The sequence below is a fragment of the Acomys minous genome (assembly GCF_964271855.1).
Source record: "Acomys minous genome assembly, chromosome: 11".
Classification (NCBI taxonomy): Eukaryota; Metazoa; Chordata; class Mammalia; order Rodentia; family Muridae; genus Acomys; species Acomys minous.
In genome coordinates this window covers 48,540,979-48,560,683 of record NC_140492.1, presented here as the reverse complement: position 1 = coordinate 48,560,683, position 19,705 = coordinate 48,540,979, and the positions used below count along the sequence as shown (strand labels likewise).

The 19,705-nt window shown below is 41.7% G+C and overlaps 1 protein-coding gene across 3 annotated transcripts in view; it reads left to right on the top strand.

Moving 5' to 3' along the window:
* CCDC191 (coiled-coil domain containing 191) overlaps positions 1 to 19,705 on the top strand; it is a gene marked incomplete at its 5' end in the record, with an annotated part of 65,982 nt that overhangs the window by 31,218 nt on the left and 15,059 nt on the right. For all 3 annotated transcript variants that reach the window (XR_014783291.1, XM_084801993.1, XM_084801992.1), the window contains 6 exons: positions 1,884 to 2,074; positions 9,968 to 10,178; positions 14,323 to 14,774; positions 15,472 to 15,584; positions 17,476 to 17,558; positions 18,258 to 18,359. Coding sequence is in view for 2 of the 3 variants with exons in the window: in XM_084801993.1 (XP_084658119.1) it covers positions 1,884 to 2,074; positions 9,968 to 10,178; positions 14,323 to 14,774; positions 15,472 to 15,584; positions 17,476 to 17,558; positions 18,258 to 18,359 (1,152 nt within the window). The remainder of the gene's footprint in view (positions 1 to 1,883; positions 2,075 to 9,967; positions 10,179 to 14,322; positions 14,775 to 15,471; positions 15,585 to 17,475; positions 17,559 to 18,257; positions 18,360 to 19,705) is intronic.

Genomic DNA, 19,705 nt, shown 5'->3' with positions numbered 1-19,705 from the left:
AGAAGCCAAACAGACCCTTTTGTAGTAGATAGAAGCAGAATTTTGCTTTGATCCCAAGTGTGAGATGGGGAACAGACTTGTGAGAGATCAGGTGATGTTTATCCACTAGAAGATGAACCACCTCATGTGGGGGCTTGGTTTTTCCCAGCTGAAACCCATCTTAGTACAGACTCTGAGAGGATATATATATATGCCCAAAACAGGAGGTGGGGCTTTTTGCATCATTGGATTGTTTGACTGTTTATCATTCCACTTTGAGATGCCCTAGAGAGACCGCTCCAGAGAACACCTTGGGGCTCCTGGTTCTGGCTGCTGTTCCAGGTTCCAGCAGTGACTTTGGTGGAATTGCTGGTCTGCTGAAATCCTGCCAACTACACCAGGGGAATCTCTCCCAGGAACTGAGTCCAAAAATGTCTGCTTCTCCTGTTCCCATTAACCTCTTTTCTCTCCTATCTAGGGTAGGTGGGTTGGAAGGGAGGTATAAGCATTAAAGAACCTCAAATAAAGAAGGTTTGGAAAAGGTTGAAGCCTACACCCTTCCTCCCCTAAGCTGCTTTCAGTTGTAGCATTTATCACAACAACAGAAAACAAACAAGCACTGAGGAGAATTTTTGAGGTCAGTTCTCTCCTTTCGGGGGTTCTGAGAATAGAATCCAGGTTCTAAGGCTTAGAGAACAAGTGTCTTAACACAGCTGAGGCATCTCACTGGCCTGTCTTTTATTTCTGTTTCTTATTTCTCTATAACCTTCCAAAGCAGAGACTGTTTCTTCAAGACCTTTGTTTAGAACTCCCAAAGTGAAACACAGTGGCAGGTGTGTGGGAAATGCTGTAAAGCCGCTTCCTGTGATGTTGTCTTCTGTGGGACCTCACACTTAAGGCATTCCCAGTTAAGGGTCCTGGTCCCTTCTCTCGGGACTCCCATGGGCTCAAAAACAGGAAACTTGAGATCCTGCTAAAGTGTGGCATGCGCTTAGCTGAAGAATGCAAAGCTTGCTCTGGCATACAGGGGAGGAGCGTGTACAGTTCAGGGAAGGGCTGGCCATAGGACTATCTGGGAAGTGATCCTGAAGTAGGCAGAGAAAGGCAGGAAGGTCAGACAGAGAAGTTACTGTGAAGAAATAGGAGAGTATGAAATAGTGTGGTTGGTGTTGAGGCCAAGAGATGACCTTAGATTAGAAAGAACAGAATGGTTTGTTTTGGTTTGTTTACTAATGAGGATAGAGTATATAGACAAGGACCAGGTAGCAGTGATTTTCTCCTTAGACCTGGATCATTTGAGTAAAGTACACCGTGGGAGCTTCAGTCATGTTGGTAGACCTTGTCTAATTTGCTGTTGGCTGCACAGGCACATGAGGGCTGGACATCTCTAGGCCAACTCATCAAAACCCTAATAACATGATTAGTGGTAACCCAGCTAGACTCGCCATTTTTATCTGTCTTGTTTTCAAGGAACAGAGGCCCCATTCTGTTCCCTTGAGAACTCCCATGTTCACATGTGTAGGACATGAGTGGTGCTTGAGACAGGATTAAACTAAAGGCTCCAAGGCATCATAGCAGGGCAGGTTATGTGGAAGCAGCTCTCTCACGATTCTCTAGTTTATGTCTAAGATATGATCTGCTATCCTAGTAAGACCAGTGCCTTTTAGTGAGAATTAAGTCTTTTAGTCTGTGTCATAAAGCTGTGGGTGCCTCGTGCCTAACGTAAACATTTCTCATCCCTATAAGCGCGAAAGAATTTAGCTTTGTTCCTCTCCAGCAGAATCACAGGTAATAGAGTTATATGAAGAAGTGTGATGGGAAAATCTGAGGACGGGGTTGTCAGGATTGCATAGTTGAAACACAGAAGCTGATTGGTGGTGATTTCCCAAATCTTTCCACTTCAGTGTCAAAAACGGTATTTCTCTGCCTGGCACAAGCTGATTCTGGATCATAGGATTAAGCTGGGGAAAGCGGGGACCTTGTCTGACTGGAAGCTTCAACTGAAGGTCCTGCGAGCCTGGAGAGACCATACACGATCCCAGAAGTTGGAGCGGGAGACACGAGCCTTGGAGAACGACCTTAGGGAAGAGAACAGGTACCGTTACTAAGACTGAAAATCCTTCTGGTGTGCTTATCCAGGGCATCTTCCTTCTGAAGAGCCCGAAAATCAACTTCAGAAATGCTGTCCACTAGAACCATTCACTGCCGTTTTCCTGTGTTTACACAGCTAGAAAGATGTATCTGAAAGTTAGAAGTGGAGCAGGTTCTCTGATTAAAATGGACTGATGAATCTTGTTCCCTTTCTGTAAGGGAAGGATTGGGCTCCTGAGCCTAACGAACAGCGCTGCACCACGGACCGTCTCATAGTTCTGAAGAGAGAGTTTGGTTTATATGCCAATAATTCTCATTGATAGAATCACTGTCTGCACATAAAATGTTAATTAAGGACACAGGGAACATCCATCTGGGAGGGCCAACCTGCCAAGAGTGATTCCCCCCTCCCCACCCTCTGCTGGCTTTTGTTCCACACCTTATTTAGAGGTTTCTGGTGCTCTTCTATCAAGTCCCTCTTTGCTGGTGCTGTGTCACACAAAATGTATTGTCAAAGCTTCTTTATTTCATTACCTTAAAATTAAATACATTTTCTCTATTCATTTCCAAGTTTAGCTTTACATGGTGTGTATGTGTGTGTGTGTGTGTGTGTGTGTGTGTGTGTGTGTGTGTGTGTGTGTGTGTTGTTGCTTGGTATCTTGGTGGTGCTGGTATTTGAACCCAGGACTTTGCATATTGTAAGCACATATTTTACTACTGGGCTACACACTCTCAGTCTATCACCTTTTTATTCTAGAATCGATGTCGCCTAGCTTGAAGGAACCTTTACACTCTTATGCGTAATCCTTACTGATTACATTCAGAATGAAAAATTAACTGAATGGTATGTGGAAGAGTGGTTACCTTCAAAGGCATAGTTGTACAACTCTATGGTGGCGACCGGGAGTGGGGGTGTTATGTAAGCATTTGACACATGGTCTCTTGTCCTAAAAAAAACCTCAGCTATGTGAGAACAGTATCTAGAGACAGTGCAGGTGTTCAGAAGTGTTGTACAGTGAGGAGTACACTCCCTTCTGCTGCTAAGGACAGGGCAGAGCAAACATCACTGGCCAGGTAGGTACCTCATGCTTCCTAAGAACGCCCTGTGTAGAACAGGGCGGAAGTGTAGCCATCTGGTTTGGCTGGAGATAATCAAACATGTGGCCTTCAGTCCATCAGCTTTTGAGAAGCTACTTTGTTTGATTGCTTATTTTCTCTCTTTTTCATTTGTGTGTGAGTGAGCCCACATGAGTATATTTATACCACATGAATGCAGAAGCTCATAGAAGCCATCAGATCCCCTGGAACAGGAGTTAATGGGTATTGGGACCCACCTTGTGGGTGCTGGAAACCAAATCCAAGTTCTCTGAAGTGTCCACCTCATCTTTTAAAAGAGTATTTATTTTGTATTTTATGCATATGAATGTCTGTCTGCATGCATTTACGTGCATTCCTGGTACCTACGGATGTCAGAAGAGGGTGTTGGATCCCCTGAAACGAGCTACAGATGGTCATGAGCCACTCTGTCACTTGCAGGAACTGAACTTGGGTTCTGAAAGAGCAGCAAGTGCTCTTACCCCCTGAGACTTGCCAGCGCCCATGGGAAGCTTTTTATATCTTGTTTAATACCTAAACAAAGGCGTTTAGGTATTAGTTGGTTATAAGGTGAATTTCTAAAGCTTTTCAAGCAGGAGGATGACCCTTTTGTATCATATGCTGGGATACATCTCAGTGAAAAGAGCCAATGGAGAAAACTTTCCTTTAATCTGTTTCCAGAATCGCTGGTCCTCACAATTGGTGTGGGAACTGGGTGGCACCTTACTGAAAAACTGAATAATGGGCGGGTTTGCTGGGTAAAGAGTATAAACTGGAGATAGTATAAGGGCACAGAGTGGGAAGTAAAGTGGCAAAGTTAAAAGTACCCGTGGACTGCATACCAGAAGAAACTTGTGGAAGAAAAATCTGGGGAACTCAAGAATCCATTCCAATTAAACAGTTTAAATATAAAAGCACTAAATGGAGATTTCATAATAGTATAATGTGCCTTTTTTTAAGATCTTAGAACTTTTAGTCTGGTATCTGAGTTATTTTCAGGTGTCTATTTTAAAGTGTTCAGAATGGGTACTAAATTTCTTTAACTGCCAAAGTTAGAACATATTTAACTGATAATACTTTTTTTTTTTTTTTTTACTATAAAGCTTGAGGACAAAAAATATCCTAGAGCAAGACCACACTACACCTTAGGATCCTCTGATCCAGCCCCTCGTTTCACAGATGAGGAAAAGAAAGCCCAGAGAGTAGGCGTGACTCTCACACAACGCCACGTGGATGGAGTGTGGGACAAAAGCCTTGTCTTTGGGACTCTGAGTCAGATGTCTCTGCCAGACAGCACTGTTTCCCAGTTGAGCCAAATGGCATCTTAGGTGTGCTTTCCTAGGCCAGCCGTGATTTTCTGCTGTATTGGAATTTGCTTCAGATTATGAACTGAAAACAAAGAGTGGTCATTAACAAATGTCAGATCAGCTGAGAAACACTGAGAAGGAAGGAGCTGTTCATGCAGAGCCTTCAGTGACCAGCTCTCTACGTGTTGTATATTGTCCTAGAAACCGCTTTCAGAAATTCAGACCCTGGGCCAACTTCATTGTGCCCACTGGGTTTCTCCCCAGACCTCAGCGGACACTGACCACAGTGATAAGGGAGGCAGTTAGTGAAGGAAGCCTCAGAGGCTTCCTCTGCTGCTGCAGCACTACATGGAGTCTTTATGCTCCTGTGAGCCACAAGGAGAGGTGGAGAGCAAGTAGGTAAAGTGGCCACTCATGTGAGAACTTCCTGCTCACCCATAAACAGGACACAGGTGATGCTGTGGCTTGTGGCAGGATGCTGTTGAAGTCACCTGTCTCTTATTCACATGTTATCTGGCTCCACATCCCTGGTTTCTGTACCCACAATGATTTTGTTCCCTGAGATGTCTCCTCATGGGCTTTCTTCTTTTCTTCTCACTTTCTCTCTAAAGCCACAGCAAACCCCTCTCTTCTTATTCATAATTTAGTAACCTCCTTGCTTTCTGAGCCTATGCACAGGCTCACCTCACGCCAAGGGTCCATGCACTTATTATACAAATGTGGCTTGCCTTCCCTAACAGGAGTTGTGGCATTCTGTTCCCACCCATCTCTTTTCTTTCAGAAGCAGTGATTGTGCTGGGGTGATGCAGCATGCTAGCAGTTGGGGGGAGAAGGCAGGATGGCCAGGAGTTAGAGGTCATGTTTAGTATGTAGCCCATTTGAGGCAAACCTGGGTTACATGAGACCTAGTCCCAAAAAAGTAAAATTTAAAAAAAAAAAAAAGCTTATTGTAGCTAATGGTTTTATTAAATTTCAATATAATTTCAGCATAACAAACATTTCCAGATTCATTTGCCAAGGTAATACAACATAACTCTGTTAGTTACACCTTTGATGTTGTGGTATCAATATTTTAATAGTTTCAATTTCCTCAGCAAATTCACTTTCCCAGGTTGGTTCTCTATCTACTGCTCCTGTCTCCCTTCTTCCCTGAAGCTTTAGACGTTCTACATGAAAGTGAGAACAAACAGGGTGGTTTGTTGGTGGTGTTGTTTGTTTGAGTTGTCTGCGGGCTCTTCTGGAGTCCTGCCCTCTACTTTGTCTGGCTTTTTCCCAGGAGGCACCTGCCCTAGGCTGTGCCAACAACCTACATCTGCCGTGCTGCCGTCTTCACACCAATCCCTCGGCCCTGCCAGCTCGTGCCTTAATCTCTTCCTATCATTTCTCAAACCCCCAACGTCTTTCTTCCCATAATCCTTGATCGTCCATAATTCTTCATTTCCAACACTTCTGAGCTCAGCCTTCTTTGGGAAATCATATACAGAGCGCTCCTGTAAATCTTGTCCAGTCCCCTTCCCAGGTGAGGGGCCAGAAGCCACGTGGCGTATGCATCTGGCAAAGCCCCTGATAGATCTTTGAGAGGACCAGACTTGCACTTCCTGGCTCACTTTAAAAACTCTTTTAGGCAAAACTGTCTTATATTCCCTGTCTCCCTGGGGGCGACCTAGTGCGTTATTGAATGCATTAGCTTGCTCTTCTTTCCTATTCTTGCTGAACCTGCTCATCCCAAATGCAGCTGCTCCTGTCGCTGCTGTTCTTAATGTTCTGCATCAGATTTCTGCACTTAGTCAAATCACCGGCTTATGGATACTTACCGTTTCCCATTCCCTTTTGAAAAATTCAGACACCAGGCCAGTGAAATGGCTCAGAAGGTAAAAAGCACTTGCCATCAAGCCTGATGGCCTGTACCATTCCCAGGGTCTGCGCGGTGGAAGCAAAGAACAGATTCCTGGAAGTTTACCTCAGACCTCCACATGCCCACTGTGTAACCTCCACCCAAAACAATGTAAAAATTAAGACATGGTTTCAATATTCAAAATGTTTTAGATATTTAGATTTTAGAATTTAGAAATTCAGTATTCAATATGCTGTAAGATACACAGATTCCATTCTAATTTTTAGATTTTGTTTTATTTAGGTAACAAGAAAAACTATTTGAAGACTAGGCAGGGTAGAGTTCTCAGCACCATTTCTGAGGGTGAGTCTGTAGCTTAGAGACTGTCAGCTGCTTGCCCACCGTCCCAGATCTGCTTGGTGCTCTCCTGACTTTGAGGTTCTAGAGTACACACTGCTCACTAAAAGCACCATCAGAGGTGTTGATCCTGGGCAGCACGGTTCACACTTGAATTCCTATTTAAACCTTTCCTGTTTTGTGCTCTTAGGCCTGCAGAGACAGCCTTTCTTTGCAGGCAGTTATGTAATTATGATGATCAATTTATGCGTTCTTGCTAGAAATGTTCTGATTTAGCTCACAAGCATATTGGGACAGGCTGTTTTCCATAAGGCACTCCGTCCTTCTCTATGGTGATCTGCGAATTGTGTCTCGAGCCTTTTACCTAAGCGATGGCTTCTCACTAAGGTCTTATGAAACTGAGGTGTTTCCACCCTCCTTTCAGAACTAGTTACATTTTTAGTGCCATCTTTTAAAAAGTGTAGAAGTTGTTTCATATGGGACATCACTGTGCAGAAACAGGAGGCATGGGAACAGCCTCTTCTGGCTTCCTAGTGTCTGTCTGCCCTTCCTCCTTAGCTACCAAACACAGAAGCTGTGACTGCACTCCAAATCTCCTGTGCAGCCAATATAGTGGGCTCTCAGCACTGCAGCAAACATGCTTTTCTTCTCATTTTCCTACCTTTTTTTTTAGTCTTGATGCAGTTATGGAGATGGTTTTCCCTTTGCTTTCCTTGTATCTAAAGAATGTGACTAATGGTCAATTTAACTGATAGTGCTGTTTAGGCTGTTTATACTGTAAAAATGATATTAGCACACCAGGAGCATCTCATACTCATCCTTCTTGAGAAGACTGATGTAAATTGGATTTCAAGGTAATCAGACTCAGCAACATGAATCTTGTATCCTAAAATGTATTAATTTTACTCACTGGGAGAAACTAGAGGTCTTTTGTTTGTCTCCCTTCTTAGCTTTTGCAGTTTAGTTCTTGCCTTCCCTTTACTGAGCTTTCTGTGTCTTCTAAAAATTATATCAAAGTCAGTCTCATTAGATATTTCCATTATAGATACATTCACATTTATTATGACCTATAGAGTATTTTTTACTCTAGAAACTAACTGCCAGTCACCAAGTATTTGTCAACCATCACCAAAGCATTATAAAGATCAATTAAATATAATGATTTATGCTGTTGGAAGATGTCCTGGTCGCTTTTCTGCTGCTGTAACAGACTGTCATAGGCTGAATAATTTATGAACAACAGCCGTTTATTTGGTTCCTAGTTCTGGGAGCTTAGAAATCCAGAGCATAATACTGTCATGACAGGGACAAACACGGACACACACACACACACACACACACACACACACACACACACAGAGGACAGGTAGGAAACTGGGGCTCTTGTCCTTCCTCATCAGTAACCCACCTCCAAGACAAGAGCAATAGTCTGCTCCGGGGGCCTGATGAGCTGTTTTGGGGTTTGGCCTGATAGGTAATCGCTAGAACACTGAGCCACACTCCCCAGCTCCTTAGTTACCTTTCCAAGCCCCACTTCTTCCTGTTGTTACAGTAGGAGTTCAGTCTCTGCAGTTTGGGAAGGTATATTGAAACCATGGTGGGCGAGTTGCTTGTATTTCAGTGCTGAGTCAGAATTGAACTAGCAGTGAGTTTCTGATAACAAGGGGAAATACTGTTTGGTGAAACTTTGTTTCAGCTATGTATATTTTTGTTTCACTTAAGTTTATACATAAACTTTCATATTATGTTATAGTGTAACATTTTTCACTGTGGTTAACCATCAGAGAAGGTCAGAAGTCATGTAAACATTTTTTAAACACTGTAGAAATGGGGGCTGGAGAGATGGCACAGCAGTTATAAGTACTTGATGCTCTTGCAAAAGACCTGGATTCAGTTTGGGGAACCCAAATGTGGGGGCCATTTCCAGTTCCAGGGGGAATCTCATGCCATGTTCTGGCCTCTGTGTGTACTGCATGCATGTGTATGGTCCACAAATGTATTTACATGCAGACAAAACACGTTCACAAAAGTGAAACATCTTTTTTTTTTAGGTCTATGGAAATGTTCTCCGTACTCACTGATTTAAATGGTTATATTTTCTTGATAGGACCCAAGAGTGTATGCATAACTTTTAACAGAAAAGGGCTATGGAGAACTTACTTATGTTTACAAGGTAAAATAAAAAAGACAAATAAGCAATATTGGATTTTAAGTCTGCAAATGGACACCTAATTCCACATAATCAACCACATAGTAAGTTCCAAGGTTACAGTGACAACCATCCCCCAATAGATATAAGAAGCCTCTAGGTTTGAACTCTGTGTGTGTGTGTGTGTGTGTGTGTGTGTGTGTGTGTGTGTGTTGTACATGCATGTGTGAGGTTCACGTGTGCGCAGACAGAGGTCCAAGTTTGCCATCATGTGTGTTAGATTGCTCTCTATGTATTGAGTCAAGGTCTCTTGCTAAAGTCAGAGCTCTTCTGGTCTGGCAAGCCAACTTGCTCTAAGGATTTCTCTTTCCATTTCCTGGGTTTTGAGATTACAAACAGGCCACCACACCTATTGGTGTTTACATGTACTCTGGGCCTCTGAACTCCAGTCCCCACACTTATGAGCCCCAAGGCTTGAATTCCTCTTGACCGGCCTCCACCATGATGTCTCTTGGGGAAGAGTCCCACAGGGGAATCAGTAATGTCCACTCCAAGCTCTCACCAGCTAGCTTCACTGATGTTTGTGAAGGCTCCAGGGACAAAAGGAGTTCCTTCTCAGGTCCTGAATGAGCTCCACCAGGGCTGGAGCCTGGTGTTAACCAGTGCCTTCACCACCGAGTCATGGCTAATGAGTCCTCTTTGGTGGTCTCTCTCTAACCAGGTCTTTGACAAGATCACCTTCAGAGTTTGACTTAGACTTTGGTGACTCTTCATTATTGGCATCATTGAATGATGTGGCTAGGTCACTGAGTTTCCTCCTAAATTCCCTGCCTTAGATTTCCACCCCTACATGAATTTCTCTTTCCCTAATGCATTCATCTTTTCAAAAAGTTATGTGTATATATAATAAAATTTAATATGTCTTATTGGGAACATTGAATCATACAGTCACATTTTCTTCTTGAGGGTAAGGCTGAGGCATTGATGCCTTTGATGAGAGCCTGCTTCGAGGAATGTCAAGTATTTCCATTTAGTTTAATATAATAGGGTAAGATGGAGCATTTCAGGAACTTCTTTGGCCTTAAGTTTCATCTGTCTTACCAACTAACACTGTAAATGGCTTCTTTGTTTTAATGGAAGTGTCTTGCCTCTTAGAAAACAACAGCTGGCTACTGAATATAACCGGAAACAAGTTCTTCGGTACTGTTTTGCCGAATGGCAGCGTTGGCATGGCTCAGAAGTTATCAAGAGGGAGCTGGCTATAGCAAAGGAGAAAACTAGGAAGAAAATGGACGAACTGCTGAAGGCAGCCTCCCTCGGGAAACTGAACTCTAATAGGTCTTCAGATGTCCGTCTTCTTGCTGAGGCAAGTAGGAAGTGGAGAGGTACATTGCTCCCTTTGTTTGGGCTTCATGTTTGCTATGGATTTGCATCAGAGCTTTGCACTTTTATAATAGCTGAAGTCTGACTGCCTTGTCTAGGGCATCCACAGATCAAAAGTTAGGGCTTCTCCAGTGCACAAGGTTACCACTAGTGATATGTCAAGGTTGGGCTCGCTGGAAGTTGGCAAGGACATGATTCAGAAAGGGACTCATAACAGCTAAGTGAAAAAGACCTTGATAAAGAGATGGGGAAAGCACTGTGGACAACTTTGAATGCCATTTGACCATCGCGTTTCCTTTTTGGATACGCTTGTGACATAATGGATTTTGAACTTTTTTTTCTAATAAGAAAAATTGTTCATACTAATTGTGACAATTTGGTAGATGAAAATTTATTATTATTTTTTAAAGCCAGTGGTGATGGTATATACCTATAATTGCAATCTCCAAGTCAGCTTGAGCCATTTAATAAGGCCAGGGCCACTCATTAGGCAACCAAGTCTATATAATTCCATCATCTGGAGGTAACCACTGATAACATGGGAGCATAATGAGCTCATCTTCCCTCTAGTGAGACACATACAGATTTGTCAATGTTAATATTTTACCTAGCTTTACATCTCCCTCAACCAAGATACTGGAGAATCTAGCCTGCCATAATCGGGACAAGGAAGGCTATGGCTTACTTTGTTTTGTTTGAGCAGAGCCTCATACAGTGCAGGTTGGCCTAGAATACAGTGCGTAGAGAAGGCTGCCTCGAGCTCCGTATCCTCCTGTCTCACTTCCCACAGCTGGGTTGTGCAAAGCTGTTCTGGAGGGTGGTGTTTGTTTGTTTGTTTTTAAATATGAATGTAACTTTTGTTTTCCTATAAACATCTTTTGGGTTTTCTAAATAAAACATGGTCATTTTATGTTATTAAATATACCTTTCCTGTAGTTCTTCATTAAAAGACGCTCTCAGGGCAGGCGGATCTCTGTAAGTTCGAGGCCAGCCTGGTCTACAAAAGTGAGTCCAGGACAGCCAAGGCTAAACAGGGAAAGTCTGTCTTGAAATACCAAAAAAACAAAAAACAAAAAATAAAACAAACAAACAAAAAGACTCTCTCAGAGCTACACCTACTAGTCAGAATTTCTGGGAATGGGGTAGTGGTAATTTAGTTCTGCAGATGAGCCTGACACCTGCCCTGGTTGGGGTCTACAGTCTCCCCATCATTTGCTATGCCTGCATGGCATTCTACAGTGAGCCTCAGCTAGAACTTGTTTAACTCAGGGATGGCTGAAATTCAAGTTGTTTTCAGTTAGTCACTATTTCAAACAGTGTTCCACTAAACATCCCAAAAGTAACTGAGTCTTTGCATATATCCATCATGCTCTACCTAGAGTAAATATTTTAAGACAGAATGTGTGTTCTATTTTTATCTTACAGTTTATCATTTGAATTTTTATTGCTAGTGAGATTAAACATTGTTATATTGGAGATAGATCGATAGACAGACAGACAGACCCCTTTAGTGCTTTTGTCCATTTTCTTCTTGTGTATGTATCTCTATTTATGGGAATACTTTTAGGAATATTGATGTTTAATTTATTATGTGTGTTACAGAGCTTTTGCTCACTTGATCATTTGCCTTTCTGGTTTGGTTTGGAGTTTAGTGCTATGACAGCTGTTCATTTATATTTTTCCTGCGGTCATTCCTAACCGTTTTTTCTTCCTTGTTGCACCTGTCTTGTTAGAAAGCCTTAGGAGAAGATCTTCTCCCTCCACCCTGTTCATAGTGCTGCTAAGTACTTAACTCAGACACATAAAATTAAATTGGGCACCTGAGGGTCTCAGCCCTGATTACTGCAAGCAAGCGGCTGGTTTTCATTTAAGTGTAGTCTCTCAGCACGAAGGATCATAAGAATGCTTATTGGGGCTTATGTAACATTTTGGGCCCTTCCCACAGGCATTTTGTCTACCTTTATATCAGCTAGATAATTTTGTCTCTACTGAGACCCAGAAAAGATTTATATCTTAAGAAATAGCTGAATGGAACCTTTTTTTTTCTTACCAAGTTCTGCTGTTGTTACCTTTAAATGAGAAAAATCAGCAAAAATATTTTTCCTGTGCAAAACAAAAAAATACTATATAATATACATATGTATATATACATGTATATATCTAATGTATATATATATGTATATATACATTATATATGTATATATATATATATATATATATATATATACATTAGACTTAAGAAAAAGCCTCCAAGTATTTGAAATGAAGAAGAAAAAATTTTATCAAGCAAATAATTTTATGGAGAAAACAACAACAAAACAAACAAAACAGAAAACAAGGGACTAAAACAGACCCTGTAGTTCATGAAATGATCTCCATCTTTCCCAGGATGTACAGGAAAACATGCATAAATGAAAAATCAGAATCTTCAGTTAGATGCTCACTAGGTATACAGTCATAGGAATACATGGGCCAAGAGTGAGCATGTAATACCTTGAAATTTTTTGGAATTATCAGTTAGCTGATAGATGAGTTCCTCTGATTAGACCAGGTTGTGCCATCCTTTTCTAGTGAGTACAAACAGTAACATTAAGCTTTTGTTTCATTCTCCTGTTTCTACCTTCAGAAGTTACCATGATCCAAAGAAATCTCGTTGCTGTACTCAAGGCTTTTATGTTGTCTTGCTGGGTTAATAATGTGTCATTACCACAAGGTTTAAAACAGCCTAAAACATCTACCCTGCTTGATGCTAAATTACGTAAGCAGGTGTTCTCATGAATAAATGTCCACTGACGTTTCTTAAATAAAAGGTTATTTTTAAAAAGTCTTTAACATGTCAGCATTTCCATGTATCACACCTCTCACTTTAGCTTCGTCTTCAAAAGCATTTCCATCATCATGAAAAACGCTCTTCAGTACCTGAGGATGGTAGTGCAAAAAGCTTTTAGTGCTAAAAGGTTTGGATATGGCTCATGGTTTCCTCCTGCTTGTGCCATTGCACATGGCAGAATCAGTGGCGGATCAGACCTGTGCTCATGGACTCAAACATTCTACAGGAGACATTCTAACTTGGCACAAATTTTGGCCACAGTAGGTTTTGCTGGTTAGGAATGATTCTTTCTTTCCCTTCCAGATAACTGACTGAGTATGAATTCTGTGTATAAATGAGGTTTACATCTCTGAGAGGTATTACATTGTCTGCTAACACAAGATATCTAGATAAGATTTATTCTTAAAGTAGTACAGGTGTTTACCTAGTCTTGGCTTTCCAGATACTGCCCCAAAACAGATGGCTGGAAAAGAGCTGGAGGTTAGTCTCTAAGTCAAACCTGGTGCTGAGATAAACTCAGACCTATGCTCTAGTTACAGATGAGTTTAGTAGAGACAGGACAAGCCTTGAAAGAACATTGCTGTTACAGCTTAAGAAATAGCTGAAAGGAAACTTTTTTCCTTCAAGTTCTTACTGTTGTTACCTTTTCTAAAAACTCAACAAAAAATTTTTCTATGCAAAACAAAAAATTACTGTATAATATATATACATATGTGTAGACTTGAAAACCTTCCAAGTATTTGAAGTGAAGAAGAAAGTTTTTAAACATTCTTGAGGAAAAATTTTTAGATTTCTACAAAACTTAGTCAACTTTTAGATTTAAAGCATTTTATAATATAAGAAATGACTAGATACAAAATGAACTGTAGAACTTCCTAAGAGAAGGCTGGACAGTGGAAGTTCATGCCTGCAGTCCCAGCACCTTTGGCAGGGGGGAGCAGGGGGATCAGTCACTCAAGGCCAGCCTGAGCTACGCCAAATGCTGCTTCTAGAAACCAAAAGAAACAATTCCTAAGAGCAGCTTGCTCATTGTAGATGCCTTGGCCCATGACAACAGCTGACACAGCTCTGACCACTTTCCTACTCCCCTACTCCTTGTCATGGTGAGCCCAGTGCACATTCTGCTCACAGCGCCAAGGCTGTGATAGATGAGGTACCCAGGCCTGGCGATCAGGGCGGCTCTAGCTGAGGTGCAGCACAGCTGTGCTCTTGAACAAAACAATACTAATGAGACCTAGGCAGGATCTCGTCTCATCAGTATTGGAGTTGGAATAGTAAATGTTATCTTTTTCCCCAGGTCACTCTCACGTCCCCTTCGTGGGAGCAGCCACCTCTGGGGAACAGTGGTTGTACCCTCAGCCATTCCCCAGGAAGGACAACCAAGGGTAATTTTCAGGGTCCTCTGCCAAACGTCTCTGGGAGCACACCTGGCACAAAGCAGCCCATGACTCCAAGTGCTGAGACCTCTGAAGAGAATGATAGCCATGAAAAGCCTGCGACCACTAGCCAGGAAGCAGACCCTGTTTGTGGGGGGCATTTCAGCTGCCGCCATGTCTGCCAGCAACAGCTGCTTGAGAAGAAACTTAAAGAGCAGCAGAAAACCATTCAGAAGCTGAAGGAAAACCAGCGCATGGCCCAGGCACGATGGGCAGCTGGGCGGGCCACAGCAGGCCCAGAAGCAGGCAGCCACCTTCAGTCAACGCCCAGAGGAGCAGAGGAGACACAGGGAAGCTGCCAGAGGCCTCAGAAGTATGCAGGAGGGTCAGGGTGCTCTCTGAATGTATCCACAGAGGCGTTTCCTTTGATAAAGAGAGGCTGCTGAGTATCCTTGCTTGGTTTCTACACTCCATAGTGTGTACATTTCCTGTACACTCACAAAGCCAATAAGCCCCATGTGTTCTGCCTTGCCCATGCCAGGTGTACAGATATTTAAAGCAAATGGCTGCCTAGACAGATCCCATCATACACTGAACCCTGGGTGGCGGCTGCCTTTGTGAGAGGAACTTTGTAATTAGGTAGGAAAAGATAAAAATACTTCTTACAGCTATGTTTCTGAGTTTCTGATTGTGCTTAATGCTGAGAAACGGGGGCAGACAACATGAACCCCGTAGACCAGCGCAGGGCTGCCTAATTGCCTCTTTAGAACTTTTAGTTGCTCCCAGTAAAACTCTGTATTTTCAGAATTGGAATAAGAGTCTAAATTTCCCAAAAGTCACTTAAGATGGTTTCATGTGCTTGACATATACTCCATGTGTATGATAAAAGGTTGACAGGATGAGGATGGGGTGTTCCTTATACCAACTTTAGTCTGGGTATAATAACTTATGGTTAACTTGGGTTAGATTGAACTTCGTATAATGCTTTGAGTTCCTTGGATGTGAATGCTTTGAAGGAAGCTAATTATTGATCTCATTTTTTTTTCTTTTCTTTTTTCATTTTCTTCCAGTTCATCCATCCCTTCCCCTAGGAGTGAAGATAGGAGAACTGATTCCAGAAATTCTGTTCCTGCATCCAAAAGGGCCCCAAAGCTGCCAGCAGCGCCACACCCCTTACTGAAAGGTTCCATCATAGTTGCCTTTTCTGCTCAAGTAGTGTATGTCTGGGACTGAGTGCTTACAGCTTTCTTGGGCCTGGAGACTTGGTAGAGCCTGGTGAAAATCTAAGATTTGTACACATAGGAGGAATGGAATGCACCAAAGAGCCTCCACTACTCTTTTTCCCTCCCCTTTTGCCAACTCTTATAGCCTTCTGCGCGCGCGCGCGCACACACACACACACACACACACACACACACACACACAGAGTTATGAAAGGTGCATCATTTTTCTCTAATTTGATATTTGTATTATGGGGAAAAAAGGAGGGAGGTTACACAAATGAAAACCTTGAGTAGCTGCTAAGGCTAAACATTGAGAAAGTTCGTCTGTTATTACTTCATCAGTGCTGAAATACTGAGTTTATACCAATTCAAGTTATTCAATCATTTTATGTCGCATTATGTCTTACTAGTGGCATTTTTGTAATGTGAGGTATTAAACCAGATAGTTTAATTTGAGAGCATTTTAGATGCACATGGAACTCTTTATTTAAAAATTAAATAATGCTTTAAGGCTAGATGCATTCCTTGGGACCCACCTTGTAATTCTGCTAATTGATTTTATCACATAGCTGCTGTGTATGTGTGTATGTGTGTGCGCGCGCACACACACATGGTGGTGAGTACTTTGACAATTACTTTGAGTTTTGTAAATCTTGAGCCCTAGCAAAAAGTACTGACATCTGAGGGGCATTGTGTCTGTAGTCAGTTCCTGTCAGTGAAGAGATTGGTTGTCTATAGCCCAGCCGTCTGGCAGGACAGCAGCAGCTGCTGTCTTTGCTCACTACAAAGGCTGACCAGAAATGTCCAGTTCATTGTGATAAGTTTTTGAAATTATTGTTTGATCAATGGCTTAGCTATTTTAGAATCCCAGTCTCCATTTCAAGTAGACTTTAACGATTTGATCCAGAAAAGATGGGAGAGATGTGTTGCTGAGATTCTGATTCTCAGGCTCCTTACTAATCCTCTAGTCTATTTCTGCCTCCTTAAGGACAGTCTCACTCTGCCATCTGTGCCACCACTATAATCCTTTGTGGCAGAGCAGACACTTAATATCTGTAGGAAATAGCTTGGTGAGTTTTTTGTTTATTAATTCTTAAAACTTGGACTTAAATTCTCTTCTCTGTAACACGGCCCAAGGAGCTGGCTTGGTGAGCAGAACTCGATGCTCCTGCTGCCCGTGCCCCCCTTCCTGTCCCATCCCTGACTGATTACAGTCAGATTATCAGACCATCTTGCACATTTGTTTCTTTTGGATCGATATTTAATAAACTGTCAAGAACAGGAGTCTGACACTCAAATTCATTCTGATGCCAGTTCTCCAAATGCCTGGTTCACTTCCATTTCCTGCCCATCTGGGTGCCTGGGTCTTAAAACTACATTGGAATATATTCACCGTGACCCCAACTTTAGCTTTCTTCTTGTTGTCATGAGTGCAGACACATGGACAGTGACTTCAGAAAAATGAGTAGCCTCACTTAAAGTGTGATTTACGGAATTTTTCTACTCTCCAAGTTCTCGTTAGCTGTAGTTACATGTTATTGTGTGTTTGTCAATGATATATTAAATTCTGGACTCTGAGTTTCATATACTAAAAGTCTACCTTCCAGGAACAGGGTTGTATTTAAACCATAAAAATAGATTCTAAAGAAATATAAACAGAAATGCAATGTACATGTACATTGCTGGTGTTAGATCTTTAACCTGTTGCATTTAATAAGCTTTATCCGTCAAAGTGTTCAACTTATAAGAAAACTCTAATGGTAAATCTAAATGTGAGTAAAATATGGAGACATTTATTTTACAGAACGCCTCATTTTTTTTTTATATTGGGACTATGTTACTATTTTTTAGCAATGGAAGAGAGAGCAATTCAACGAGCTGAACGTAGGCGGATCTTGGCAGAAAGGAAGAAAAAACAAGAAGAAGACAAATTGGTAATAAATTCAGAATGCAAGCTGAGGCAAGAAAAGTGACTTGTTCAGATTTCAAAACCCAGAACTTTACATGTCCATGCCTCCTGAGATGGTAGAGTTAGAACAACTTTGAAAAGGTTGTGGCCCCACCCTCTGAATTCAGTTTTAGAAAAATAAAGGAGGCCATACTCAACATCATTAGCAGAGCAGGAAGGAAATGTTATGAAAGTGAAAGCCAGCTAGCAGATTGGAAGGCTCACAGGTTACCATGATGTGTATGCTGTAGATAGCTATGTGTTGACCCAATAACTTTGCAAAGGGCAGTAGTTTTATCTTCCAGAGTGTGACCTAGACTGTCAGAAGGAAATTTGTATCTACAAGAAAAAAATTAACTATTCTGTTTAGGGTGGGTTAACCAGGTTTTCCCCCACCAGACTTCTTTTCATACATGTAAGTAAGAACTGAAAATAGTCATTTTAGCATGAAAGTAGAGCGGTTACATTCATGGTCAGTGTCCCCTTCCCAGGCAGGAGAAGGTCCTTTCAGAGAGACCCCTAAGTTATGGGGCATGTTGGGTAAGTCTCCCCCTCCTGTCACAAAATGCATACATAGTCCAGGATGAGGACAACAGTTCTTAGACCCTTGACTGCCTCAGGACAGAGATCTCCTTTCCCACTCAGAGGAAGGGTTCTGAGTTTTCTGTCTTCTGATCTCATTCAGGCTCAGTTAAAGGCCCAGGAGGAAGAACGCCAGAAGAAAGAAGCAGAAGAAAAGGAAGCTCAGCTGGAGAGAAAGAGAGAGGAAAAGAGGCTGGAGAAGATGGTTAGTAGGGTCTTTGGCTGATTGCGTCTCTGTTGAGGCCATTGCTAATGATTTCACTACTTGTTATTGTGTTGGTCATATGCGTGCCTAGAGTGCTCTCACCAGACTGGCTGAACTGAGCAGTGAACAATAGGAGAAATACTCGACAGAGTAACATGAAAAGCAAGTTACTAAATACAGTTGAGAAGATATGACCTTATCTGTTGCAGAAAATACAGTAGTACTTACTCATTGTCTGTCGGGTGCTACCCAGAACAAAGGGAATGAAGAAGTCATATGAGGCAAGATCCACATAGATTGTGGAGACAGTAGAAACATTTTCATCCTTTGCTAAATCAACATAAGAAATCTCTAAAAGCAGCTGTTTCTTCCCTTAAAAACTGGAGAGAGATTCTAAAACACATTTCTCCAACATGTGTTATATTCCATGTCGTCCTAGTAGTTCCTGAAATAGTAAGTTGTTTTGAGAAAGTGTAAATTCAGTAGTCAAATGGTTTTTGAAAAATGCTGTTTAAGATAAACAAAGTTCCTTAATTAGCTGACTTCCCAAAACTTTTGACATACTACCAGACATTATGAGTCTCCAGAAAGAGTCACAACGTGCCAAAGTAGACATGCATATCTGACTATAAGACCACTTTTGATAAAGCTATTTAACATATCATGGGACAATTTGAGGTCATACTGCTGTACAGCACAAAATAATTTAAAAACATACACCATAACAAATTTGTCTCTCATATCTGCTCACTGTAGAAAAAGTAAGAAATGCAAAGAAGATAGAAAATATCTGAGCTCAACACTAAGAATTAACTGCTCTCCTGTTGTAGCATCTTAGTGAATAGTTGGGCTTTCTGTGCATCTCTCTGTTAATAGATGGATCGTTGTCTGCCTGTAGGTATATATAGCTTTAAACTTTTTTTTTCTTTTAGACTTTACCATGAGTATATTTAGAATTCTTCAGGGCTGCCTAGTTTATATATACAGTGATGTTCCTTTAAAACTTTTGTTTTGGATTAATACAGATCTACAGAAAACCTGTAGGGATAGTAGTGTATTATATATCTTTCTCACTGAATACTCTCCACTATCACTGTGAAACATTCATTCGAAGTCAGCATGAACACATCACTGCATACATTTCATGAATATTCAAGATCTACCTCAAGATATCACATCCCTGAAGCTGTCTTGTTCCCTTAGTGCCTTCTGGGCTGTGATAGCTTCAGTCTTTCCTCTTTTGTTAGGACTTGTCTGAAGATTCCAAAAACGTTCCTCCATTTGTGTTTAGTGTTTCTCTGACAATCACTCTGCACTAGTGGGCTTTTACGGTGATGCTCGGTCCC